Genomic DNA, 19367 nt, shown 5'->3' on the forward strand with positions numbered 1-19367 from the left:
CAAAACTTGAGCAAAGAAGTATATACCTTAATGTTTGCTTTATTCAGTTTGAGTGCCTCTTGTGCATCAATGAGTGAACATCTATAGTTGCCAAGAAGTAGGTGAACTTGAGCTCTATTGGCATACAAAACTGCAGTACTCACTGCATCCATGCTTTTTTGCTCGATTGCCCTAGTGTAGCAATCAACAGCATCTTTATAAAACTTTTTCCCCATCTTGACATACTCGTTTCCTTTCTCCTGTGCAACGCAAACTCAAAAGCATTTAAAAAGCTGTGTTATTCCAGAAGAAAAGCCACAATTATTGCATATCACCAAGTCCAAAATCAATAAAAGAGAGAAGCATCGCTGCTGCGCGATCTGCTCCTGCGAGCTACGCCCCATCCCCCCCTCCCGTCTACCCTCCCCCCGTTGCCCCTCACCGTCGCGCGCCCCCCTCCCCCCCCCCCCCCCCCCCCCCCCCCGTCCCCCGCCTCCTTCCTCGCTTCCTCCCCCACCTTCTCCCCCCCGCCTTCTCCTCCCCCGCCTCCTTCCTCGCTTCCTCCCCCGCCATCTCTCCCCCCCCCCCCGCCTCCTTCCTCGCTTCCTCCCCCACCATCTCTCCCCCGCCCTCTCTCCCCCGCCATTTCCTCCCCCGCCATCTCTCCCCCACCATCTCTCCCCCGCCATTTCTCCCCCCCCGCCTTCTCCTCCGCCGGCTCTTCCCTCCGCCTTCTCCCTCACCTCCCCCTCCGTCTCGCCCTTCCTCCCACCGCTAGCTCCCCCCCCCCCCCCCCCCCCCCCCCCCCCCCGCTCCGCCCCCGCTATCCTCTCACCTCCGCCTCTCCGTTTCCTCGTAGGGCTGTGTCCCTCCCGTTGGTGACCCCGGTCTCTGGCCTTTTCCCTCTGGAGGACTCCATGGAAGCCGCTCCGACTACCCCCGCCGATTCCGGTCTCCGTCTGGAGTTCACAGCTGCAGATCAACAGTTGTTTGTTTCCACAGTATCCGCTCTTGAGGCCTCCTCCTTGGTCTGCAAGATAGTGGGTAGCCGTCCGATGCGGAGAGAGCTTCGCGACCTTCTGCAAGGCAGCCTCGTTGGCGTGCCTGCCAAGATCGTCAGCGTCGATTTTTTGGGACGTGGTTACTACCAGATGGATTTCGAGCCCCCCCCCAGGCAGCTCAGACGGTGCTGGCTCGGAGCCCCATTGCCCTCCGCTCATCCCAGGCGTTCCTGGCGCGATGGACTCACGGTTTCGACCCCGCTTCTGACCCGCTAGCAGGCGCGACAGGTTTCCCCATCACTATCTGCTTTCCTGGACTCCGCAGGGAGTACTTGCCCCTCTTGTCATCCATTGGCAAGGCGTTCGGGCAGGTGGTGGAGACGCCTCAGACAGCGGCCTCAGTGATAGCTCGGGCAGCAGGACTCCCGGCCATTCGTGTTGTGGTTCCGTCACTGGAGTCCCTCCCGAAGACGATCCTCCTCCCTTGTCTTTCTGGAGGACATCTGATACAGCGCGTGGAGTATTCGGGCCTCCCCGGCCAGTGCTACATCTGTCGGGAGATGGGCCACCTCGCACGTGCTTGTCCCCGCAAGGGGGTTCATCCTTCACCCTCTGCAGCCTCTGGACCCCCTTCAGGAGGCCTGAGGGGTGGCCATCCACCTCAGAGACCGGACATCCTTGGCTCGTCTCAGCAGGCGCCATCATCTGACGAGCAGGCCCCGGCGGAGGATGCCGCGCAGTCCCAGGAGGCTGGTGGATGGCAGGAGGTTCGCCGGCGGAAACGCCGGCCCGCAGGGACCATCGCAGACGCCAGCAGGCAGCACAGGCTGGCGGACAGGCGACCCTGGCTGGCGTCCAGGCACCTACCCGCACTTATGCTCCAGTCAGGGATAGGCGGCCAGCAGGTCCCACCCCGATGAACGAGGATTCAGTCTCAGTGCCCATTGAGGCCGCCGGTGGAGCCCCCCACGTGGAGACCCCGCTCCCGCCTCCCCCCGCGGGGGGCCCCGCCCCCTCCATGGAGCAGATTCCTGAGGATCCCGGGCCGCACTCTGCGACCCTCGGCCCCTCTTCCCTTCACTCGGAGAGCACTCCTTCCTCCCTCCCCTCTCCCCCCCCAGCCCCCCCCCTCCCGCCTCCCCCGGCGGCCCCCCCTGGCACCTCTCCTCTGGCAGATGCCTCTCCATCCTCTCCTCGCTCTCCCCCCTCCTCTCCGCGAGCCACCATCCCTCCCTCGGCCTCTCCAGGATACTCCTCCAGACCACCCACTGCCCCGGCGGGGCAGCGTAGCTGGGTAGGCCAGAGTTCAGTTCAGCGGCTGTTCCACCGCCACTCCGGGCCGGTGGAGATGGCGATCATAGCTTCGCCCGCCCCACAGAGTTCTCTCCAGCCTCCCCTGGGGGGCCCCCGCGAGTGATGGGGCTCCCATTTGATTATGGTTTTTTCAGGTGTCTCCAGCTGGACGCTGGCCCGTTTGAGACACTGGTAGCGCCCTTGCGAGTTTGCGTGGTGTGCCATCCATCTCGTTCTCCTTCAGTGGTGAGCAGTATGGTGGCCTTCTCCTTTCCTCTCAGTGTTGCCCCAGACACAGCATGGGATTGCAACTCTGTAGAGGAAGTTTTGCGTGATCAGATACTGGAGTTTTCTCACCACTTCAGTGACCTGGGGCTCACGGACCTATTGCAGACCCGGTTACACTCAGCCCGCATGAGCTTGTTTGGTATAGGAGATTGGCGGGCGGATCCGGTCCACACCTCAGTTGAGGCGGTGCTACTGATTCTCCTCCACGCCGCCCCGAGGGTGCAGCCTACCTTTAGATACATATATGCTGAGGATTGGTCTCACGCCTATGCCCCGGACAGGGCGAAGGCGGAGTGGGGCTGGACACAGAGACAGGTCACCCTTTTTTTGGAGAGACTCCGCACCCGGACAGACGGCGACTATTCTCCCTCCAAGCCGGCGCCCAAGACTCACAGAGTGGAGGGCAGCTCATCCGGGCCGGCTGAGAGGGGTGAGCCAGTGGCGGCTGCTTCACTTGCCATAGCTCATCCATGAGGATCCTCTCATTGAACATCCAGGGTCTTGGTGGACCTCGCTGCTACATTGGTCGGGGCTTCGCCAGGAGATCCAGAGGGCTCTCGTTGGAGGACCCATAGATATCCTTTTCATCCAGGAGCACCACCTTTCTGCCGGGCGTACCCGCACCTGCGGGAAGATCTTGCCAAGCAGGAGTCACACTTTTTGTTCACTGGCATATGGCTCCCAGGGGAACCAGGGTGGAGTATGCATCTCAGTCAGCGAGCAGCTTCTATCCGAGGTTGTGGATTCTGGCACTCTGGTCCAGGGTCGAGCGCAGTGGATCATCCTTCGGGTTGGGGAAGACCGCATTGGCTTCCTCAACTTCTACGCCCCTAATGGGGCGACCGGGAGAGCTGAGTTCTGGAGCACCATTAGGCAGTCCCTCCCCATGGCAGACCATTGGTGCCTAGGGGGGGATTGCAACATGCTGGAGGATGCAGAGGACAGGATGGGGGGCAGCCAGGAGACCATTCATGGGCCGGAGTTCGCTGCCTGGGAGGAACTAGTGCTGCAGGTGAGAGGCCAGGATCCGTGGACTCTCTCGGAGTTTGGCAGGTTGCAGGGGAGTTTATCTTTCTCGCGCTCGGATAGACGGGCCACAGGAGTTAACCTTTCCCGCATCGACAGGTTTTACATTGATGAGTGGGCTTGCGATAGAGGTGGCACTGTGGGTATACTTGCAGGCTCCTCGTTTTCAGACCACTTTCCAGTGCTTCTCCAGATCGATGACCCTACGAGAGGAGAGCGAGGCCAGAGCGTCCGGATTCCAGATTGTCTCATAGAGGAGCCCGAGATTGCGACCAGAGTTGAGCAGGTCTGGCAGGAGCTTCAGTTCAGGAGAGGATCGGCAGCCAGCGATCTTGACAAGGGTTTGCAGGAGATCAATAGGATGCTCAGACAGGCTGCCCTGGACCGTCTGGAGGCTTTCAGAGAGTAGGAGAGGAGCCTGCGGAGGAGTCTAGCTTCCCTTCAGAGACTTCAGGAGAGGGAGCCTACGAGCCCTTGGATTTCAGAGCAGATGGAGTCAGCTCGCACAGAGATCAGATCCATCGAGGAGAGGAGGGTGGAGTTCCGATTCCATGCTCGGGCTTCTTTTTGGACACAGGCTGGAGACAGAGTGACTCGAGACTTCTTTGAGGCGACACGGCCTCGCTTCAGACGAGAGGGTCTCAGGCGTCTTTGGCAGGCTGATGGCCAGGTGGTGGTGGATCCCCCCAGGGTTCGGGCGATCGCCACAGATTTTTACAGGGATCTGCTCTCTACTGAGCCAGCAGATGACAGGGTGAGAGAGGCTCGGGAGGCAGTCTGGAGCTTCACGAGACCGGTTGTGCCGGCCCATTTGCAGCACTCCCTTCTCTCCCCCTTCTCGGATACGGAACTGGAGGAGGCTCTTCAGGCACTTCCTCGGGGCAAATGCCCTGGTGAGGACGGTCTCTCAGTGGCTTTCTTCCAGAGGTACTGGGGTCTCTTGCATAGGGGTTTCAGATTGGCATTCCAGGAGATCATGGAGTCGGGAGACATGCCGGACAGCATGGCAGAGGGGTTGATTCACTTGATCCCCAAAGAGGGAGGAGACAGACTGGAGATTAGACAGTGGAGACCGATCACCTTGCTAGGCACGGCCTACAAGGTCCTAGCTAAGGCGATCAGCAGGCGGCTTCTACAGCCTCACCTTCCGGACATCATCCACTCCACGCAGACAGGCTTCATCTAGGATAGGAGCATCCTGGATAACATCTTCTCTTTCTGGGAGGCTACGGCTTTGGCTAGATTTCGGCAGGAGGATCTGGCAGTGCTCCTTCTCGACTTCGAGAAGGCATATGATCGGGTGGACTGGGCCTTCTTGGAAGGCACTATGGAGAGGATGGGCTTCCCCCCTCAGTGGATCCGTGGGGTCTCTGCACTCTACACATCGCCCCATAGCCAGGTGCTGATACAGGGCGTGCGCGGAGAGAGGTTCCAGCTCTCGCGCTCGGTGCGGCAGGGGTGCCCCTTGGCGCCCTTTCTTTTTCTTTTTGTGGCGGAGGCCATGAGCACTTTCTTGACGGCACAGGATACAGGTTTGCGGGGCCTCCAGCTCCCCATCCGCACCTCGGAGGAGCTCCTAGACTCGCAGTTTGCGGATGACACTGCTGTCTATCTTCAGGGAGGGGAGGAGAACCTCCGCCGCTTCGCCTCAGCCATGGACAGGTTTTGCAGAGCTTCGGGCGCTTTGATCAACTGGCACAAGTCGTGTGGGTTGTGGGTCAGCTCTGTGCCCCCCCCGACTTGGAGGCCAGTACGGGTTTCAGTGGCTGCCCCCCGGCACTACAGTGCGCTATTTGGGATGCTATGTGGGCATTGACATATCTCCAGAGCAACAGATAGCCCCCTTCTTCTGAGCATTCGGAAGAAGCTTCTGTATTGGAGTACCGCTCGTTTATCTCTGGCTGGCCGAGTGGTTGTGGCCAACCAGGTTCTGCTTGCTACCATGTGGTACATCACTTCTTGCTGGGCCTTCTCGCGGGCGTGTATTGGCCAGGTGCAGAGGCTCATCAGGAACTTTCTTTGGTCCGGTGGCGACGGGCGGCCCGCCAGGGCCAAGGTGGCATGGGCTGTGATCACCCAGCCGAGGGAGAGAGGCGGCCTGGGCATAGTTGATCCTATTTGTCAGAGCCAAGCTTTGCTTGGCAAGTTGGTGGTTCGTGGCCTCCTACCAGGCGCTGAGCTGTGGAAGGAGTTTCTTGTTTCCAGGATTCTTAGCCGCACTCCTTCTCTTAGCGGCCCCTGGACCCCCAGCATCAGGTGGATCTTTACAGAGCAGCGATCCAGAGGAGTGGGCCTTGGTTTCGAGGAGCGTTTTGCAGCTAGCCTTCTGAGGGCTTGGGAGCATCTCAGGCCGTCACTCTTCCAAACTCCCCCGGGCACCGATGAGGAGCGCCTGAGGCAGCCATTGATCTGGAACCCCTTGATCCGACTTCCCAGTGGTCATATGGTTGGATCGCGATCTCACGTGTCGTGGGGCCCGTTGAGCTCCGGCCCAGCCCAGTCCCTAGACGACTGGATATGTTTTCAGCAGCTGCCTCTAGAGGCTCAGGAGAGGAGACCCAGCGGGATGAGGGGCAGAGAGTTGATGAGGAAAGACATTGAGGCGGCCATCCCCCCGGAGTGGCGGACTCCAGTACAGGACCCTCCACCTCCACAGTGGATGGGCGTCTTTACTCGGCATGAGATCCTTCTAGCGGTCTGCGGCTCAGCAGAGAGAGTCGCCCCACTCACCTTCGAGGTGGGAGAGGGAGGCCAGCTTCAGAGGACCCGACTAGATTTGGATGAGTTCCAGGGTTGTATCTTTCAGAGGGTGCGGGTGGTCGGCTTTCATCAGAGACAGTGGCATGTAGACCCCTCACCGGCCTCGATAGGGGAGGACTATTCTTGGAGATTATGGGCTTGGGACAGCAGGCCTCTTATTCGCCTTCAGTGGGATCCACGCGAGTGGCTTTGGCGAGATCCCTACTCGGCCCCTACCAGCCCAGGCACCCCCTTTTTTCAGTACACAGCGAGGCTGGGGTGGCGGATCCAAAGGCACAGGACAGCGGGCACCCCGGCGGCGGCCGAGCATTGGCGGCGACAGGGGCTCTCCCATGCCTTCCTTAGGGACTTCTGGCAGCGCCTTTGGGCCAGCTTCCGGCCCCGGAAGGTGACGCTTTTTCTCTGGCTTACAGCGCATAGAGGACTGGCTGTGGGGGCTTGGCTAGCTTTTGGCAGACACCCAGCGTCCTGCCCTCGGTGCGGCCATGCACAGGAGTCGCAGCAGCACTGCTTATGGGATTGCCCACAGGCACAGCAGGTCTGGCAACGCGCTCTCAGGATGGTTTTTGCAGGCTCGCCAGGTGAGATGATGGCGACGTGGGGTGCGGTGGCTTGGGCCACGGACAGCGGCCCGGCCCTTGGATACGAGGACGTCCCTAGCAGTGTGACCATCCAGGTCTCTGACAGGGTGATGGCGGTGGTTCCGACGCCAGACTTCTCTTCGGCAGTCTGGAGGGGGACGGGCACAGATGGGAGATGATCAGCAGCATGACGGCTTGGCACATATGGAGAGCCCGATGCAGGGAGGCCATAGACCGCCAGGCGACTCCACCGGCGGAGGTCATACAAGCCCTCTGGGTGGACATCATTCACACCTTGAGAGGACACTGGGGGAAACTTCAGGGCGACTCGGATCGCATGAGAGGTCGCCGGAAGGCGTTCCTCCGCACTTGGCAGCCTGGCCCTTTCCTCATCGCGAGGGGCGAGGATGTCACTTGGCACTACAGGCCTCCAGTTTGGCTCCTCTCACCTCCCGCATGTACTACTAGGTAGCCCCCCCCCCAGAGAGCGGCCAGCCACGGGGTTGAGCTCCGGTGTTCACTGTGTTTATTATCCCTCCTTGTGAGGTGAGCTTTGTAGCCTTATGGCGTTTTCTCATTAACTAATAGAAGGATCGTTTTTCCAAAAAAAAAAAAATCAATAAAAGAAACCAAAATCAATCACATCTTGACGTCCTCCTAAGCTAAGAGTTGCATACCATTCCCTACATATCAAAAAAGGCCAATCCATGCACAGTCAAAGAAAGTTAAAGGAGACTCTGCAATGATAATGGTACTAACTCGGCACATGGTCACTGCTATTAGAAAGTGGATTATGGTAGTTGTTGAGTACCTTCTATGACGACGTGGGTATGAAACCATGCCAAAAGAGACTTCTCCTCCGGCTGGCTGCTCTGTGAGGAGACGGCTATCTCATACAGGGGGAGGGGGGGGGAGCAACCACACAGGTGGTCTGTAATGCCAAGTGGGGTCACAACCTCTATCTGTGAGAAATGGGCCAAGCCTCAAGAAAGCTTCCCGCCACTTCTACATGCAGTCAAAATCTCCCTGTAGCTTCTCCCACTGACCGCGGGGGTGTGAATGATACCGGGCCATATGCTCCCAATGGACTCAGCCAGCAGAGTGTGGGTACCCTCGATGGCTTTGTTGCATCTAGCTCACCAAATGTGCCAGGCTGCTATGCTACTGCAAATCCCCCATCTCTCGCATGAGCTTGGTCGCCAGTAGTCTCTAGGTGGGGCTGTGACTGGTGCTGCCGAAATACGATGATGAGAGACCTGAAGGGCTAGCCCTCCCCCATCCTCCTCATAAGCCCTGACCACTCCAACCTCTATGGCCCAAACGACAATGCCCCATGTAATGATCTGGGTTGATGCCCTGTCCATAGTGAAGATGCGGAGAATCCACTGCCAAATCTGCTGAGCCTTCAGGCAATCCCAAAGACAATGTCGCTGAGATTCCTAAGGGTGGCCGCACCGCGAGCAAGCTCCTGGCCAACCTCCAACTACCAACCAAGTACCGACCGCCAAGCTCTTGTGTGCCATCAACCAAAGAAAGCAGGTGATCTTTCTAGGCCGAAAACTGTCCCAAAGCCTCTTCCAGTAATCTGAAAGGAAACGCTATGAAAGGCCCTGTGAACTACCAATGTGCTGCTATTGTCGGGGTGCCATCTATCTCTAGCATCTAGATCTTGTGGCCTAGCCACGTTGTATGTGCAAAGAAGGGGGCATCCAGAGTCTCCTGCCGATCCACGGGGTCATGCCAAGTCCACTCCCGGGTCCCACTGTAGGCGCATGACAGGTCGGCACTCCTATATCCATAGCCGCCAGAATCTCTCCCCAGGGTCTATGTGCCACTCCCATGCCCGAAAACCAATCACCCTCACCCTTTGCAAGATGTAGCCACTAAAGTCCTCTAAGGGAAGGTCGGATCTCTCTAGTTTGCCATGGGATCCAATAGAAAAAGTGAGCACACCACTGCCCTCATCTGCTCCGTGTGGACTGCCACGAGAATATCATGCCTGTTAAACACACCTAGCCACCCTAAGTCGGGTCTAGGATAGGGGTCATCCACTCTTGAGGGATAGCTAAGTCGATGTCAATGCTGAGCCTAGCTCTACCTCGTACCCCTACCAAGCCTCTCTCCTACACCTCCGGGGGTAACTGCCTGTGTGCGATCCAATCTCCAAGGGACTTGGCTGGTCCTATGCTCAAGGTTCCCCATGATACGTGAGGTCGGGCCCCTAACATATGCCCACTGGGTAAACGGATCAAGGGGTTGCAGACCAAAGCCTGCCAAAGCCGCTCCTCTAAGGCTACTAGAGCTATCTGCCTAAGGGCCAGCTTGAGGTGATCCCAAGCTCGAAGTAAGCTATCTGCAAATCTATCCCCAACAGCTAGGCTAAAACCGTGGGCTTGCATCTCTGTGAAAATCCATCTGGTACTCTGTGGCCAAGGTCCCCCTAGACTCGGGGTGCGGGCTGAAATCCGGGCCAAGAGGAAACCCTTCTAGGGCTCACCACCGGGAAAGAGTCCTCTAATGATCAGCTTGCCCAACAGGGCATAGCTCTAAATAGCGGATCAAGGGGTTCCAGACCAAAGGCTGCCGAAGCCGCTTCTTTGACGCTGCTGGAGCTATCTTCCTAAGGGCAAGCCTGACGTGATCCCAAGCTCGAAGTAAGCTGGCTGCAAATCTGTCCTAAAAAGATGGGCTAAAACCGCGGGCCCGCACCTTTGTGAAAATCCATCTGGTACTATGTGACCAAGGTCCCCCTAGACTCGGGGTGCGGGCTCAGATCCGGGCCAAGAGGAAACCCTTCCAGGGCTCACCACCGGGAAGGAGTCCTCTAACGATCAGCAACAGGACACGGCTCTGAATAGTAGGGCCAACGAGGTCTAGCCCCCCTCTACTACATGGCTGAATGATCACTCTCCCTGCCACCTTGGCCCTAGCTAGCCTCCCATCATTGCCGGACCATAGGAAGTTCTTGATCAACCGTTGTACATGGCCAATACATGCCGGAGAGAAGACCCAGCACGAAGTGATGTACCACATGGTGGCAAGAAGAACTTGGTTTGCCACTACCACTCTACCTGCTAGGGAGATCCTCACAAAACTCAAGTATAAAAGTTTCTTCCAAATGGTCAGAAGAAGAGGCGTGAGCTATTGCTCAGGAGAAATGTCAATGCCAACCTGGCAACCAAGATAGCGAACAGGAGTGCCCCACAGAATCCACTAGAAAGCCTCAACTGGGTGCCAAGTCGGGGCGGGTGCTGAGCCTACCCAAAAACCACACAACTTGTGCAATACAGCTATATTAAATGATGAATGCGGTTACAATGAGATCCAAATGGATCTGTACTGCTGAATATGCTGCCTATATGCTGAATATGCTGAATGAACTGAATGAACTGCTGTCCACTATCTTTCCCTCGTCTCCTGGGAAGGAAACGCTGAAGGGAGGCTTTGGAACAGATGCTGAATGCTGACCTGATGATGAAACGCAGATCTGTTGGGCTGAACTGACTGCGTTTGCTGATTATGTTGATGCGGATGATGCGTTTGCTGATTATGCTGCTCCCAATGCTTCCTGGAGGAGATGCGTTGGAGAACACACTGCTGAATGCTTGAATGATGAGCTTGGTTGGCTGAATGGAGAGGCGCCTGAATATATATGGGTGAATGCTGCTGGTCGGCCAGCATAAGGGCTGTCGGCCAGATGCCATGTCCATAAATGCTGTCGGCTGCCCCATAAATGCCTGTAAAAATGCCTATAAATGCCAATAAAATATTTAATGGCTCCTGATGATGTCTATGATGCTAATATGATGCCATGTCACTGTACACCTGACTGGTGTGCACGTTACAGGGAACCACTCGAGGCGGTCTCCTAGACATCGCGAGGGCAAGCTCTGGCTAGATGGCCCATCTGCCTACAAATGAAACATTGGCCTGGAAGGCCTAATACTCCACTCGCTGAAGGATGGGGTCTCCCCGGAGGCATGGGATAGATATAACATGTGGCATTGAATCTAACGAGGTAACACAAATGCAGAGGGATGGAATCCCAGTTGCTCGCACCAAGGCCGAGGCAACAATGGGGGGGGGGGATTCATCACTCTCCCGATGGCACCACCAATCACCGAAAGAAGAGGAAGGTATTCCTTCCTAAGGCCTGGGAAGCAAACTGTCACTGGGAAGCCCGACACACCAGCAAGTGGGTCAAACGCAGGGTTGAAGCCGTACTGCCACCGCGCACAAAGAAGGCCTACGCCGTACGCAGTGCCAAGGGGCTCAGCTGCATGACTCGGTTTGACGTTGCTGGCGAGCTGGTAGTAACCACACCCCAAAGAGTGAATGTATGTGATCTTTGAATGCTCACCAATGAGGCTAAAAGATCCCTGAGTTGTCGGTGCGCAGGGCTGCTACCAACAATTTTGCAAACCAGGATGGAGGCCTCTAAAGCTACAACAGTCGTGGTAGCAAGAATCTGAAGGTCCGCTTCGGAAAAGGATAAGCAAGCACCGGCGGCCTTGGTCAGGGATGACGGAGCGGCTGCCATGGAGTCCTCCTGGGGCTGAAGACTAGAAAATGCCGAAAACTTGTCGAGATGAGAACATCCCGAAGATCCAGAAACTCAACCTACGGGGAAGAGGGAGAGGAAAAAGGAAAATGAAACAGACACGGCGACAGGAAGGCGAGGAGACAAGAAGAAGAAAAAAAAAGGGGGGGGGGGCAGGGGATGCAAACGAGGGGGGGCAGAGGATAGCTGGGTGACGGGGGGCAGGGAGAGGCTGGCAAAGGGGGGTGGGGAGAGACTAGTGAGGGAGAGGCAGGGCAGGCACAGGGAAAGAAAGGGGGGACAAGGCGGCCAAGAGGGCGGCAAAGGGGAGGGGAGACGGGAGAGGCTGGAGAGGGCGGGGCAGAGGAAAGGTAGGCAGAGGCGCAGAAAACAAGGGGGGCGGAGGCGGGCTGGACAGGCGAGTGGAGGGGCAAAACAGCACGAGAGGGGGGGGGGGGCACAGGAAACAAACAAGGAAGGGGGGGAAGCTCAGAGAGAACGCTCACGACTTGCTTGATGTTTTGCTTCTTTTGCATAAGATTCAATTTGAAATGCATTGTGACAGAACTTTCATGATGCCAGCTCCAACCGTCCCTAAAATTCAGCAGCAATAGTCCTGAAAATTTGAAGACAAGCGTCAAGACAATCTGTAGTTGTCCCCAAACTTGGCAACCGTTTGACACTTGTCCTGCTCCTTGTCAAATCAGCCAACTTGTCATTTCATCCTATACTTTCCTTCTCTACACTAGAGTTTCCCAAGTACTATAAATTAAGCTTCTCCCCCTCACTTTGCACACATTGTCTCAGCTTGCCTAACTTAGTCTAGTCTAGTTTCCAAAGGTTAAACTAGTTTTTCAGCTCTTTCACCATCTCTTGAGCAGAATTTGATCAACTTTGGGATTACAGTGGCTAATATTCTCCTATTGAGACTCCCCCATTCGGGGTTGAGCACAATCTTGCCTTTGTGAAGAAACAGCACTTTTTCCAGCCCTAAAAAGGGACTTTCTGGATATCTTATATTTTATTTTTGGGGCTTTTTTGTCTTGGCTGCTGGCCCATGCCTTTATGGTGACCGACCAGCACCCCTCCTTCACTATATATAGCATTGCCTATACCTCATCATCACTGTACCACTTCATCGCCATATCAGGTACCATCTGGCTGCCTACAGCAGGGGCTCACATCAGCGTTTTCCTCTGCTGGTCCAGGCCGCCTTCTACAGGGCTCACATCAGCCTTACATCAGGCTGTTTTCGGCGCTTACATCAGGCTTACTTCTGCACCATATCTGCGTTTTACTCCTGCATATGTCAACGCCTACATCAAAGCATACGTTAGCGTTTATACATCAGCTTACATCTGCGTTTTGGTTCAGCAGACATCTGCGCTTTGCTTCAGCAGTCATCTGCATTTTCGCTGCAGCATACATCAGCGCTAGACATCAGCCCACATCTGTGCTTACATCAGGCTTACGTCAGGACTTATATCAGCATTTATCTCAGCCTTACGTCAGGGCTCACATCAGGCTTACGTCAGGGCTTATATCAGCATTTATCTCAGCCTTACATCAAGGCTCACATCCGTGCTTACCTTCAGCATATCTTGTGCGTTTTGCCACAGCCCTCTCTACTACACATCGGGACGGCAGCCCTCTTTGCTACACTCGGGACAGCAGCCCTCTCTGCTACACTTCGGGACAGCATCCCTCTTTGCTACTTCGGGACAACAGCCCTCTTTGCTTCAGGTACGCAACACTCGTGTCACCAAAGCTTGCACCACTCGGGACGGCACCCTCTCTGCTTCAGGTACGCAGCACTCGTGTCATCAGAGATTGCACCATCGTCATCGTCATCGACGTTACCTTTCTCCGCTATCACCTCGGAGTGCTTTGCATCACATCAATGCTGCGTTTTTGCTACAGCATACATCAGCCCACATATGTGCTTACATCAAGGCTTATATCAACGTTTATCTCAGCCTTACATCAACGCATACATCAGGGCTCACATCCGTGGTTACCTTCAGGACAGCAGCCCTCTCTGCTACACATCGGGATAGCAACCCTCTCTCCTACACATCGGGACGGCAGCCCTCTCTGCTACACTCAGGACGGCAGCCCTCTCTGCTACACATTGGGACAATAGTCCCCTCTACTACTTCGGGACAGCATCCCTCTCTGCTACACATCGGGACGGCAACCCTCTCTGCTACACATTGGGACAGTGGCCCTCTCTGCTATTTCGGGACAGTAGCCCGTGTCACCAGAGCTTGCACCACTCAGGACAGCAGCCCGCTCTACTTCAGGTATGCAGCACCCGTGTCATCAGAGACTGCACCACCATCATCGTCATCGATGTTACCTTTTTCTACTACCACTATCACCTCGGAGTGCTTTGCCTCATATCGACGCAAGCCTTCATCATCAACCGTGCTTCAGCTCCGACGTCTTCTCTGCTTCAGCACTGATCTTCTTTCTGCTCAGAGTCACCTCTCATATGAGGGCTCTTGTACATAACTGCACTCACCCTTTTATATATATTCACTAACATATTTCATGCTGTGTGGTTTTGCTCTAATCTCTCGTATATCTGGTCCTTCCATCCTTTTACCCTCACACCTTACACTTAAGCAATTAACACAATTAAACAACTTGAAAATGGCACCACAAAATGAAGCTTAACAAAGCTGAAAATTAAAATCACTTGCACGTTGCACTGGGGCCGGAAAGGTCCAACCCCGCTTGTAATAGATTGTATTATCAAGGTTCCTATTACAAGCTTCACAGGCATTCACATGCCAAACTGTCCATGGCATTCATGCAAATGAAAACAGCATTGCAAACATGGTTGTTGATGTGGTTGATTGCTTCCATAGCTTCCATTTGATTTCACAGTCTCACTCCTCAATCCCTCATAGCTAATCAAATGCAACTATGCTCCGTAGACATCCATACACAAACATTGTGTGTGCCAAGACCGAGACATAGGACCATAATGACTAGTATTTGGATCTTGAGTAAGTGAAAGAGAGCTTAAATGAGCTCTTACCGCAATTTTGCTTCTTGCCTTTGAGTACAACCATCATATGGTTGATGTCTACGCTTCCAGGAGTCCATTTCCACTCCCAACTGAAATTAGGGTTTCATAAGTGGAAGACAAGATTTCTCTAGCTTTCATGGCTATGGGAATCATGAAAAAGAAGAAAATCAGCTTTCGCATAAGTGTGTGTGTCCAAAAATGAAAAGAGGAGCCTCCATATGGCTGGCGCTCACTTCTAGAGGGAGGAGAGAGGAAAGATAAGCTTTCCTGATATGTAGAGGATGAATGGAGGGTGCCTATTGGGCCACCCGTCCAAACCATCCCTCCTCTTGACATGTGGGAGGCCGCCCAAAGCTCATAAGGGCACCTGTGCCTAGCCGACCGGAAGTGGAAACTAGTCCAACCTCTTTATGAATTGTCCGCCCAAACTTTAATGAGGTGTGGATGTCCAAACTCACTTATAACTTGGGCAGACACAATTATTAAAGTGTGGACCTGCAAAACAGAAAAATTTGCCATTTGTTCATAAAATAAGCAACATAGAGTAAAGTAGTATATACCTTCATAAGGTCATAAAAATCTGAAGTTACGAATTGAGAAATTTGAGAAAGAAATAATAGTGAAGAAGGACAAAGACAAAAACAAAGCATTTGAAAGATCAAAAATAAATAAACTAACAAACCTAGCTACTAAGAAGGGGAAATCAAAAGATAATATCAAACGAAGACTTTTAATTAAGAAATTAAAAAAAACCAAAAAACAAAACAAAAACAAACAAAACAAAACAAAACAAAAAACAAAAGACAAAAGACAAAAAAGACAAAAAAGAAAAACAAGAAACAAGAAAACAAGAAAACAAGAAAACAAAACAAAACAATTACATAAATGAAAGAAACTTTTTTTTTTTAACACACACACACACAAGCATACACACACTTCTTCTTAATAAGAACTTAAATCTTTTAAGCTGAGATACTAAACAAGAACATAAAATAGCAAAACAAAGAACTGTAAACTCTAGACCTAAAGCACTTAAGAGCCAGAACCAAACATTAAGCTAAACTTTAAAAAAGACTTCAACTCAAAAGTGTAACCATTAACTCCAATGTCTGTCCGAACATGAAGTGTAGGTTCATCAACTCTATCATGCATAGCGTGGACAATAAGCTATGACATCCCTACTTATGTCATTAGTGCCCAAGAGTACGTGCAAGTTTGTATAAGATTAGTCCAAAAGAACATGCTTTATAAAACCAACGAACTGAGTTTCTATCACTCTCCGGAGGTGATGGGCACCTACTTACCACTTGTGAGGTCAGAAGACAGTTTCACTCACACGGTTCGCAAGAGGGCATCCCCAACTCATGAACTATACGCACAATTCACGCATGAAACAAAACAGCTCATGCGAAAATAAGTTCAAAACCTTACACGTATAGATGCAATGCAAGAATGCACCGTGGAACAGTTTCTCATTTCATTTAGCTAGTAACCCATGGTACCATATTCTAGATATGGGCACGGATCAATATCCCCAGCCTACATAACCAACCTACAGGCTCTTGGTGTTAACAGCAAGTCCTCGACCATGCCAGTCCATCTTATGGAACTCGTCCATAAGCCTGAAGCACAGAGAATGCCCAAATAGTGACACCTGCTTCAAGGTAGCCATTTTTACTCAAAGATGAGCACTCTATGCCTAATAGTTTTCTATTTGGGCTAATGTTGGCCAAACTTTTCTCTCCCTATTAATTCAACTAATGAGAGATTTCAAAATTTCAAAATTTGAATATTAGTTTGTGTGTTTCAATTTGCACTCATTGCATTGATCCTACTTCAAGCATCTATTCCACATTCTTGGGTTGATAACTTGATTGAAACTCTACCGAACCCTAAAGAAGCTGAACTTTTTAAAAATTCCTTCTTATACAGAGGAGGTGTTACAACTCCTTGATCTTGTATGCTCATTTCTCCTGACTTTATCTTATCAATTTTAAAAAAAATACCTAAGACTCTCAAAATCCTGGTTCCCAAACCCCATGTGGATAGCGAAATCCCTCTTAGCTAGAAAAATATGCACCCTTACTGATGACGGATTATTACCCTCAATAATGTGGACCATGAGCAAGTTGCTGATCTGAATTGAAAGCCAAAAGAGGGAGGCCAGTCTCACTCAAGACACGAAAGAATGAAGCCTTACAAATGATCCAATCCTTCTAGATCCTCATTGCCATTTACTTCTTGATGCTCTATAGTAGAATTACTCAAAGACATAACCCAACACACCAGCGAAGCTCATCTACTACTTCATCTCATCTCTTTCATCCTGTCATTGGTGTACACAAAGAGGTATGCAATTGACTCTTGCCCTTGCTAATTTACTAGTAAGCGGGTTTTCTGGGGCAGTTGCTTAGGAAAGCACCTATTCTCAGCTTACAATTGTACTCATATTTCTCTTATGGGACAGCATTGAAGGAGTTTACATTTTCTTTAAAAGGGTAATCAGGTAAGAGTATGCACCTACTCCTCCTCAAACAGGTGGTGCAGGAATTGACATTCCACAGCAATTGAATATTCCCTTCAGTGTACCAAAGTATGATAAATACTTTGCACATTAGATATGATGGGAGCTTCACAAACCAATTTGTGTTGAGTACCCTCAAAAGGAAGCTCAATTTGTGTTGAGTACCCCCCAAAAGGAAGCAAGGGCGCATAACCAGAAGAAAAATCGAGAGCTGCTGGATGAGTTCATGAACTAAGAGGATTTCGAAGTCGATGTCGAGAGAGAAGGACGAGATTACCTTGAGCTCGATTGCAGCAGACTCTCTGAGGGCTGAGAGGGCGTCCAGGTCCGCCTGCGCTTCGGGAGTGATAGACTCCGAACCTGGCTCCAGCCACAGAGCCATCAAACCTTCTCTGATTAGTGAGCTCGGTTGATTACGATACCGGACCCTCTCCGCGATGGAGTGTGAAAACTAGACCAGCGTCAAGGCCTCATGGTCGGTCGTTCTAGGTTCCAGAATCCACAACAGTGCAACACATATGATAAACATATAGTTGTATTTAATGTAAAATTTGATGCAAGTTAACTTAGGTGTGAGAAAGGGTTGTAAAATTGCATGAATAATTATTGCTTCTCACTCTAAACCCTTAAGAGTCTTTACATACACATCCCATCCAATGAGTTTCCCACCCACAAGTGTTACAACTCACACCCGATGTCTCAATCGGCTTCCGTGCATACACCCCACTAGTATTATAACTCACACCCGATGCCCCTTAATCAACATGCACGCATTCACGTGGTTCCATGAACTCATCACCCATCCATAGATTCGCTTCTCCTAACTATCATGAGGACACTTGATCTGTGGACCACCTTGCAACACACCACATGTCCCTGAACCCATACACAGTTGGCTCAAAACATTGATATGTGCACATCTAGGTCTCTTATATAGGTTGCATGCCCTTAACTCCACAAGTGTAACACTTGAGTACAACGAATGCTATGACACTCCAATGCGCAATATCCAAATGCTGACTATGGTTCATAGAGAGGGTCCATTGGTATATTGCACAAGTGTTGTCATTACATATAAGAGGTAAACTCTTCTTCTGTTAGATCATGAGGCATGTAGACCTTACTTATTTAGAATAATAAATATCCTTACAGTGATCTTATATTTCCTCTTTACACAAGAGAATCTTCTATATCTAGTATAGGCAACATATTAATTATCCTTATAAGAGGTAACCTCTTCTGTTAGATCATGAGGCATGTGTAGACCTTACTTATTTAGAATAATAAATATCCTAGAGTGATCTTATATTTCCTCTTTATACAAGAGAATCTTCTATATCTAGTATAGGCAACATATTAATTATCCTTATACAAGCCTTACAAAACATAATAGAGACTACCACAAACAAATCAATTTCACAATACTCATCTGATCTGATGGCATTAGAATATGAATATTCCTAAAAGTTGTAAATCTTTAAGAGAAAGCATTGCATTGTCTGGATGTTATGGACATAGAAGCCTAGATGATTTTTCAAGCAGCATTCTTCCGATTTCCTTGATGTGAAGAGGTCTAGTTTAAAGGAGAGAATATGTAATGAGACCAAAAGGCCATAATAGATTGGCTTTATTACACTAAGGTGAGGCTGGCAATGTCTCTCACAAGAAGGATCTTTTATGATGACATGTCCTTCTCACACTGGCAAATGCAAGCACTCTCGTACACCCACCATAGGCATGCGTATGCATGTTTAACCTAACCTCAATAATAATTTTTTGGCTCATAAATAGAGGGATGGGTGAGTACAATCTCCCATTTACAAGAGTGAGGGGTTGTGCATGTCCTTCCATACAATGTAAAGTCACACTAATCTCATGTTCCCTAGCATGTTATTCATTCTTGTACTTGATAATGAATTGCAAAGGGGATAAGATAGTTCCATGCAAAGCAAGCATCCTAAAGAGATTAACTGCATTGCTCCCAACAACCATCTTTGTTTATTACTCCCAAAACAACCATCTTTGCCTATTACTCCCAACAATCACCTTTGTCTATTAGTTAAATTTGGATCTAAGCAGTTTAAACACCTTTGTCTATTAGTTAAATTTGGATCTAAGCAATTTAAACACCATAACTCTAATCTTGATTAAGCAAGATAATTAGCACTAAACAAACATAAACATACCAAGTAAATAAGCACAAAAGGAAGACTCTATCCCATTGCAAAATCCCACTAAACACTTAAATGGACACAATAATATGCTTAATCAAGAGGTTGATTGCATTGCACACATTCCATTAGATAGAGGGCCTTTATATAGGCTTGAGTATATCTCC

The 19367-nt window shown here is 51.3% G+C and overlaps 1 protein-coding gene across 2 annotated transcripts in view; it reads right to left on the minus strand.

The window, feature by feature from the left end:
• TPR2 (Tetratricopeptide repeat (TPR)-like superfamily protein) overlaps positions 1-17533 on the minus strand; it is a 43293-nt gene extending 25760 nt beyond the window's left edge. Inside the window, exons 1-2 of one of the 2 annotated variants that reach the window (XM_086783734.1) lie at positions 17307-17533; positions 27-239 (exon numbers count right to left, since the gene is read on the minus strand). In XM_086783734.1, coding sequence (XP_086639860.1) covers positions 27-239; positions 17307-17411 — 318 coding nt within the window. In that variant the 5' untranslated portion in view covers positions 17412-17533. The remainder of the gene's footprint in view (positions 1-26; positions 240-17306) is intronic. The other variant, XM_086783735.1, reaches the window with a different exon arrangement.
• Between the last annotated feature and the right edge of the window lie 1834 nt (positions 17534-19367).

The sequence above is a fragment of the Cibotium barometz genome, chromosome 46 (assembly GCF_041138505.1).
Source record: "Cibotium barometz isolate CiBa-2024 chromosome 46, ASM4113850v1, whole genome shotgun sequence".
Lineage (NCBI taxonomy): Eukaryota > Viridiplantae > Streptophyta > Polypodiopsida > Cyatheales > Cibotiaceae > Cibotium > Cibotium barometz.